Consider the following 9,605-nt stretch of genomic DNA (forward strand, 5'->3'; position numbering starts at 1 on the left):
CATGACTCTCCCTCTCCCAACCTAGTGCTGTACCATACCTCTCCCTCTCCCAACCTAGTGCTGTACCATGCCTCTCCCAACCTAGTGCTGTACCATACCGCTCCCTCTCCCAACCTAGTGCTGTACCATACCTCTCCCTCTCCCAACCTAATGCTGTACCATACCTCTCCCTCTCCCAACCTAATGCTGTACCATACCTCTCCCACTCCCAACCTAATGCTGTACCATACCTCTCCCAACCTAGTGCTGTACCATACCCCTCCCAACCTAGTGCTGTACCATACCTCTCCCAACCTAGTGCTGTACCATACCTCTCCCAACCTAGTGCTGTACCATACCTCTCCCAACCTAGTGCTGTACCATACCTCTCCCAACCTAATGCTGTACCATACCTCTCCCTCTCCCAACCTAATGCTGTACCATACCTCTCCCTCTCCCAACCTAATCCTGTACCATACCTCTCCCAACCTAATGCTGTACCATACCTCTCCCTCTCCCAACCTAATGCTTCACCATACCTCTCCCTCTCCCAACCTAACGCTGTACCATGCCTCTCCCAACCTAGTGCTGTACCATACCTCTCCCAACCTAACACTGTACCATACCTCTCCCAACCTAGTGCTGTACCATACCTCTCCCAACCTAGTGCTGCACCATACCTCGCCCTCTCCCAACCTAGTGCTGTACCATACATCTCCCTCTCCCAACCTAATTCTGTACCATGCCTCTCCCTCTAAGTATTACAAAACATCTCATGTTGACAGTGAAGTGTTAAAGTGTACACAATCAAGTACCCTTAATCCTTAGCGTGCCGACCAGTGGCATAGGCTTCAGACCCTTAATGTTCTCACAGGCTGAGGCTGGACTAGCACAACCAGTCCCAAACTGTCAATCAACTGTCAAACCTTCTGGAAAAAGAAGGGACAAACCTGGATATCATTAGGTCCATGTCATTATGCCTGCATAAAGAGTTCATTAAGACAGTGTCCTCACTGGCAGAAGCTGCACCAACATACCTTTCCCAACCCCACTTTAAATAGAGTCAAACTCCATGTCATGAAGTCTTCAATAACAGTTCATGGGTGGGACGATGTCATACAACGTTTAAAACTAAGTGACATAAATGACATTGATTGAAATAATTTTCCATTTTTGCCCTGTACCCACGAGCTTGTTGGTCCTGCTGGCCTGAATAACCCACTTAAAATAAACTCTCAATCTCATCGAGGTCCTGTGTGGCTCAGTTGGTAGAACATGTAACGCCAGGGTTGTGGGTTCGATTCCCACGAGGGACCAGTATAAACATGCATTTTATTTAAACCTTTCTTTAACTAGGCAAGTCAGTTAAGAAGAAATTCTTATTTACAATGACGGCCTACCAAAAAGGCAAAAGTCCTCCTGCGGAGACGGGGGCTGGGATAAAAAAATAAATAATACAATATAAATAAATATAGGACAAAAACACACATCACAACAAGAGAGACACAACACTACATAAAGAGAGACCTAAGACGACAACATAACAAGGCAGCAAAACATGCCAACACAGCATGGTAGCAAGACATGTATGCACTCTCTGAATAAGAATGTCTGTTAAATTTGTGTAAATTTGTGTACTCATCCATAGATTAGGCCCAGGCTGCAGTCAGTAGTCCTGTAATGCTCTGGAACAGAACTGTACCTAAAACAGTCCTACAGCTGGGTCTAGAAACCAGACCTGGGTTCAAATACATCTGTGCTTTATTGAGATTGCCTGTTGCAATAGAAACATCCAACCCACTTGGACACTTCAGGCAAACTCTCAAAAGTATTGAATACATTTGAAAGATTTCAAATAGTATTTAAACCCAGGTCTGCTATAAACTGCTCTGGAACTATGCTGTATGGTAGAGTCCTGTACAGGCATGAATCTGAAGCCTTACCCATGCCTGTGAATGTTCAGGCCCTACCCTATCCAGGCCTGATTGCTTCTGCCAAATTTAAAAGGGCCAGCCCGAAACCCCAAAATCACTTATTCTGTTAGTAAATCCATTAGCTGCTCCTCTCTGTCAGTCACTCGCTCCCTGCGCGCAGCTTGCTCTGCATGCAGTCTTCTCATGGCTCTCTGAGTCTGAGTATCCATAGCAACGGCTCCACTTGGGCTGATCTGATCAGGCCTCATGCTCCCCTATCTGAGATATCTACTGCAGCCCTCATCCTCCACATACAACACCGGTTCTGCCAGTCACATTCTGTTAAAAGATCCCCAAAGCACACATCTCTGGGTCTCTCCTCTTTTCAGTTCGCTGCAGCTAGCGACTGGAACGGGCTGCAACAAACACTCAAACTGGACAGTTTTATCTCTTCATTCAAAGACTCAATCATGGACACTCTTACTGACAGTTGGTTGCTTCGTGTGATGTATTGTTGTCTCTACCTTCTTGCCCTTTGTGCTGTTGTCTGTGCCCAATAATGTTTCTTTCATGTTTTGTGCTGCTACCATGTTGTGCTGCTACCATGTTGTTGTCATGTTGTGTTCGCTACCATGTTGTGCTGCTACTATGCTGTGTTTTCATGTGTTGCTGCCATGCTGTTGTCTTACTGTAGGTCTCTATGTTGTGTTGTCTCTCTTGTAGTGATGTGCGTTTCGTCCTACATTTTTAATCCCAGTCCCCGTCCACGCAGGAGGCCTTTTACCTTCTGGTAGGCCGTCATTGTAAAATAACAATTTGTTCTTAAATTGACTTGCCTAGTTACTACTGCTCTGGATAAGAGCATCTGCTAAATGATCTTAGTCAGACATGACTGAGCATGTGCAAAATGGCTCAACTTTAAAAAATGTTGTGATCAATTTTGTGATGATCTACCCGTACCCTAGGTATTGATGAGAAAATAACAAAAACAGGACCTACCCGGCCATAACCCAATGTATAATGTCGGGTAGCAGAGCTCTACTGTACGGTACCCAAACAGCAGTATATTGGACCCAGGGGAGAACAACTACCCCTCTCATTGAAGCTATGAAGATCCAGAAAGCAGGAACACCATTATAATGAATCGGTAATTGACAATATTTGTATAAATACATTTTTTTCTAAGACAATAAATCATGGAACGAATACTTGCTTCTATTATAAAAAACAAAATAAAAAAATATTTTTTTACAAATCAGGACATCTTGTGTAAACACAGAAGAAGTTAAGGATCATTTAGTTGCTACCAACAGCCTGCAGTACCCAGGTTGGCCTTCATCTTGAGATCCTCAATGAGAGGGGGCAACTCTTTGACCTATTTCATTTTTGAAGTCTTCACTATTATTCTACAAAATATAGAAAATAGGGGAAAAAATTAAAATAGGTCAAAGAGGCAAAATATTTTAATTCAACCACAGGAGCCACAGAGGATCATTCGTTATACATTTACATTTTTTCCCCCATTTTCTATATTTTGTAGAATAATAGTGAAGACTTCAAAAATGAAATAACACATGGACTCATGTAGTAACCCAAAAAGTGTTAAACAAATCAAAATATATTTTAGATTTGAGATTCTTCAGTAGCCACCCTTTGCCTTGATGACAGCTTTGCAATGACAAAACTGCACATTATAGTGGCCTTTTATTGTCTGCAGCACAAGGTGTACATTTGAGAAGGATAAGCTCGTTCAGCTCATGAAACATGGGACCAACACTTTACATATTGCGTTTTATATTTTTGTTCAGTGTATAAATGGATAAATCCATTGACGTCACACCATTCATTCCTATGTGAAGACTCCATGGCGCGTTTGAAATCAAGGAAGTAGATTTTTACCAACAAAGATGGCATGTCTTGGAAACCTGTATGTGCTTCTGAACTTAATCCACAGTAATTAATTTTTTTTTTTTTTATATATATCATTACTGTGGATTAAGTTATCAGAAGCACATACAGGTTTCTGCCAAAACTAAGGAAACACCACAATAAGGGTCTTAAATGGATGTTGTGATACCACAAGCTGCCAGAACAGCATCAATGCACCTTGGCATAGATTTTATAAGTGGACCTAAATCATACCAGGAAAATGCAGGTAAGAATTCAGACCCCTTCACTTTTTACATTACAGCCATATTCTAAAATCGATGAAATTGTTTCCCCCCCCCCACATCAACCTACACTCAATATCCCATAATGACAAAGCAAAAACAAGTTTTGAAATTTTTGCAAATGTACTACCTGTATTTAACCAGGTAGGCCAGTTGAGAACAAGTTCTCATTTGCAACTGCGACCTGGCCAAGATAAAGCAAAGCAGTTCGACACATACAACACACATGGAATAAACAAACATACAGTCAATAACACAGTAGATAAAGTCTATATACAGTGTGTGCAAATGAGGTAAGGGAGGTATGGCAATAAATAGGCCATGGTGGCGAAGTAATTACAATCTAGCAATTAAACACTGGAGTAATAGATGTGCAGAAGATTAATGTGCAAGTAGAGATACTGGGGTGCAAAGAAGCAAGATAAATAAATACAGTATGGGGATGAGGTAGTTGGATGGGGTATTTACAGATGGGCTATGTACAGGTGCAGTGATCTGTGAGCTGCTCTGACAGCTGGTGCTTAAAGTTAGTGAGGGAGACATGAGTCTCCAGCTTCAGTGATTTTTGCAGTTCATTCCAGTCATTGGCAGCAGAGAACTGGAAGGTACTTCGTATTTTGTTGAAGCACCTTTGGCAGCGATTACAGCCTTGAGTCTTCTTGGGTGTGGCGCTTCAAGCTTGGCACACCTGTATTTTGGGAGTTTCTCCCATTAATCTCTGCAGATCCTCTCAAGCTCTGACAGTTTTGATGGTGACCTTTGCTGCACGCTATTTTCAGGTCTCTCCAGACATGTTAGATCGGGTTCAAGTCCGGGCCATTCAAGGACATACAGAGACTTGCCCCGAAGCCACCCCTGCATTGTCTTGGCTGAGTGCTTAGGGTCATTGTCCTGTTGGAAGGTGAACCGTCGCCCCAGTCTGAGGTCCTGAAAGCTCTGGAGCAGGTTTTCATCAAGGATCTCTCTGTACTTTGCTCCGTTCATCTTTCCCTCGATCCTGACTAGTTTCCCAGTCCCTGCCGCTGAAAAACAACCAATCAACCAAACAATGAATCTTGTTTCTCATGGTCTGAGAGTCTTTAGGTGCCTTTTAGAAACTCCATGTGCTTTTTACTGTGGAGTTGCTTCCGTCTGGCCACTCTACCATAAAGGCCTGACTGGTGGAGTGCTGCAGAGATGGTTGTCCTTCTGGAAGGTTCTCCCATCTCCACAGAGGAACCCTGGAGCTCTGTCAGAGTGACCATCAGGTTCTTGGTCACCTCCCTGATCAAGGCCCTTCTCCCCTGATTGCTCAGTTTGGCCGGGTGGCCGGCTCTAGGAAGTGTCTTTGTGGTTCCAAACTTCTTCCATTTAAGAATGATGGAGGCCACTGTGTTCTTGGGGACCTTCTATGCTGCAGAAATGTTTTGGTACCCTTCCCCAGATCTGTGCTTCGACACAATCCTGTCTCAGAGCTCTACAGACAATTCCTTTGACCTCATGGCTTGGTTTTTGCCTTTCCAAATCATGTCCAATCAATTGAACTTACCACAAGTGGACCCTGCTAAAGGAAAATCCCCATGTGGAAGTCCTAAAAACACCTCTGCTGAACTGTAGTCTAGTCCACATGGCAACAGTTAATATGGTTATATTATAAAAAGGGGCTTTTTCTCCAACAGTAAATTTGCATCTTGGTGCACAGAAAATAATGGTGTGCTGGGAAGGTGGGGGGGGTAACCGGTGTCAGAGGTGGTGTCCCTGCTCTTTTCCCTCAGGTCCTGGCGTTCCATGCCTGGCGTTCCATCTGATGCATCAACTATAGGCCGTGGCTGCAGATGCATCAGACTTTTTCGGGATCTTTAGTCCTCCTCCTCTGATGCATGTCGAGCTGGCTGATGTAATTATCATAACATCATACACAGTCAGACATAGGAGGAACCTATTATTTAGAAGGACATATTATTTTTTTTTAAAAGGTACCAATTCCAACTAAAAGTTTATACTAAATGCAATTTGTTGCTACTTGTTACAGGAAATGAAGGACAGTTGTGTGGGGGGGGGGAAAATCAAGAACTGGTCATACACAAATTCTTACCAGGAACTACAAACTAACTCAACGAGTTGTCTGTGGGTATGCTGTATGTTAGCGGAGTAGAATGCGGATGCATTGGGTAAGACGTTGTTAAGCTGGTCTATCTGTCCAATGTTGACACAGCCAGATAGTAAGATAGCCCTGCCTCCAAAAGACATCTGGTGATCCTAAATTACACTACGTCCTTAGTTAGAGCTAGCTACACAGTGGTTGAGGACAACATCATTAAGAAAAGACAGTCAGTCAAATGTATTTATAAAGTCCTTCTTACATCAGCTGATGTCACAAAGTGCTGTACAGAAACCCAGCCTAAAACCCCAAACAGCAAGCAGTGCAGGTGTAGAAGCACGGTGGCTAGGAAAAACTCCCTAGAAAGACCAGAACCTAGGAAGAAACCTAGAGAGGAACCAGGCTATGAGGGGTGGCCAGTCAGTGGCAAGAACTTCATAATATACTCCCAATTTTAAATCACTTCTGCCTAGTCTAAATGTTAAGAATGTATAGTCAAAAGCATAGGAATATGGGTCTAGCCCCAATGCATCTGTTCTACTGTATAGTCTAAATGTTAAGAATGTGCTTTCAAATGCAGAAACACTTTGCATTTGTGTATCTTGTAACCTAATTGCCTAACAACCAAACGCACACCCACTTCCTCTATACGCACAGGCAATAGAAATTCACACGGAGGAAGATCATGAAAACTAAGAAGTCATGCCAGGTCTAGTCAGAACTATAGGTAGCAGAATTCTATGAGTCACCTAAATTGCCAAACAAACACTAGGTTTCACCTGTTCTCTTATTGAAAAATAATAATGCTAATTTCCCCTCTGTACACACTGAAGCAGAAAATGAAAAGACGGCAGTTAGGCCAGGCCTAGTATGAAGTACAGCAGCATCATTCCTCGGAGGAAATATAGGTCAGATTCCTAACTATTAGAGAAGAGGTGAGAGACACATACAACAGGGTCTGATATTACTGACAACCTTGATAAAGATGAGCAATAATGACTGTATAAAATAAACTATTAAAAACGCTGAACTATTGTATGCTCAAATCAATGTGGAAATTATAGTATTTTATACTAATACAATTCCTCAGCGAAATATATTTTGTTTAACAAGTAAATCATTTATTTTCAAAAAAAAAAAGGTAGGGGTCAAAAATGATTGACACCCCTAAAGATTCTTATAAATAAAGTAGTCAAAAGTTTAGTATTTGGTCCCATATTCCTAGCACGCAATGACTACATCAAGTTTGTGACTCTACAAACTCCTCTAAACACTTTTACATGAATGTGGATGCTACCATGATTAGGGAAAGAGTGACTCCAAAAATGACAATACATTATTACCATTCATCGATATTGTGCTCAAATGTATCTGAAACACAACCAAAACAAACTGCAAATGCATCCAACACGTTTGTAGATTCACAAGCTTTATCTAGTCATTGAGTGCTAGAGATATGGGACCAAATACTACACTTTGGACTACTTTATTTTACAAGAAAAAATTTGACTTGTTAAACAATACCTCTTTCTCTGAGCAATTGTACCAGTATAAAATAACAATTTCCCCCAAAGATGAGCATACAATAGCTCAGTATTTTAATTATTAATTTCACACATTATTGTTCATCTTCATCAAGGGTGTCAATAATTTCGGGACCCCACTGTAAGTATGTGTGTACATACACTAGACTGACTAGATACTGGCCTCAATGCAGTTAGGCCCTGGGCAAGATACACCAGTAGAATTGATCATTGTATACCTATGCTGTATTACAACTGTATTACAGACCAACTGGATGCGAAACTCACTAAAGATTAAACTTGATAGATTATTTACAGGTACCCTTAAACAATTAGCTACAGAGATGCTAAACTAAATATTAACCCATAATCCTGCTCTGTATTTGGGTTGACGTCATCTTTAAATACAGTAGCCTACTTGTGTCAGTATCAACTGGCTTGACTAAAATTGAGTGAGCTGTGAAACATGACAGATTGATCTCATGCAAGAAGCTGGCGAATAGATCATGTGTGGTTAGTTGCATGTTAACGGTAAAAAAAATGAAATAAAAAAAAAAAATCAGTTGTACTGTTAAAACCCAAGTCATTTTCTTATTGTTATGATAATTATCCAGGTAACGTGTCACCTGCAGAACATTAGCCTATTATACCGGTGAGAAGAGAAGTCAAACCGGACCTGCAGGGTTAACTTACGGTGTGGGTGTTGTTAGTCAACTTGGTGTCGAATCCCTGGAGACTTTTACAGTCCCCTTGATCAGCGCTTCTCCTGCTCCGAATGTGGTCGGGTGATTCAGAGTCAAACTGGTCTAATTCTACATAAGCAGATCTCTTTTCGATATTCAAACTAGGATCTTTCACAAATTCATACCGTCCGTTGTTATCTAGTCCTTCTTTAAAATCATAAGCTGACGTCAAATGCTGGAATATAAAAAGTAAAACACAGTGCGTTAGAATTCCCATACTCACTGTGCGCCCCCCCAAAAAACCTAGCTACTTTTATTGTAGGCTTTATTTTGTTATTCTAGTAATCCTGACTATAAATTGACGGTCGCTCCGGTTCGAACACGACAACCGATGACATCAACAACAACCAGTATCCCTGACAGCGAGTGGTAGCCTACTGCGGCTTTGTACGCTCTCCACCGGTCATAAACTCCGTTTCTAAAAACAAATCAGGCGCATTAATTTGCCGAGATGCATTACGTCCAATTGTCCACCGTGCAACTGCTTGGCCAGAAATTGTGTCAATGGCATTGATATTGGATAGCCCTTTGCAGACAGCCCACTGTGATTGGCTTTTACTGTGTTTGACACGAGAAATTTGTCTTCTGATTGGTTAAGACCTCAATAGCACATCCCACCTCACAAATAGCTTTGCCAGCTTGGTTGAGGGCACGACAGCTATTATATTATGGAATGATTTGTCCCTTCAGTGAGCTTGATCAATATTTGTTAATATGTATGATTCCAAATATGTACAATTATCAAATTAAATATACATGAACAGGAATACATGTTTATAAGCATGCAAAACATGAGAAAAATAAGCACGAGGAAACAAGTTTATGTGATGGCATAGCCAGCCTAGTAGTGTCAGGCTCTTCAGATATCAGGTGTAGTTTATGTGATGGCATAGCCAGCCTAGTAGTGTCTGGCTCTTCAGATATCAGGTGTAGTTTATGTGATGGCATAGCCAGCCTAGTAGTGTCAGGCTCTTCAGATATCAGGTGTAGTTTATGTGATGGCATAGCCAGCCTAGTAGTGTCTGGCTCTTCAGATATCAGGTGTAGTTTATGTGATGGCATAGCCAGCCTAGTAGTGTCTGGCTCTTCAGATATCAGGTGTAGTTTATGTGATGGCATAGCCAGCCTAGTAGTGTCAGGCTCTTCAGATATCAGGTGTAGTTTATGTGATGGCATAGCCAGCCTAGTAGTGTCAG

General features: G+C 41.8%; 1 protein-coding gene across 1 annotated transcript in view; it reads right to left on the reverse strand.

The window, feature by feature from the left end:
* The window catches only part of LOC106572865 (sortilin), a 95,552-nt gene extending 86,640 nt beyond the window's left edge, over positions 1 to 8,912 (reverse strand). Inside the window, exon 1 of the mRNA XM_014147408.2 lies at positions 8,360 to 8,912. Coding sequence (XP_014002883.1) covers positions 8,360 to 8,626 — 267 coding nt within the window. The 5' untranslated portion in view covers positions 8,627 to 8,912. The remainder of the gene's footprint in view (positions 1 to 8,359) is intronic.
* Positions 8,913 to 9,605: the final 693 nt, after the last annotated feature.

Source organism: Salmo salar, chromosome ssa15, assembly GCF_905237065.1.
Source record: "Salmo salar chromosome ssa15, Ssal_v3.1, whole genome shotgun sequence".
Classification (NCBI taxonomy): Eukaryota; Metazoa; Chordata; class Actinopteri; order Salmoniformes; family Salmonidae; genus Salmo; species Salmo salar.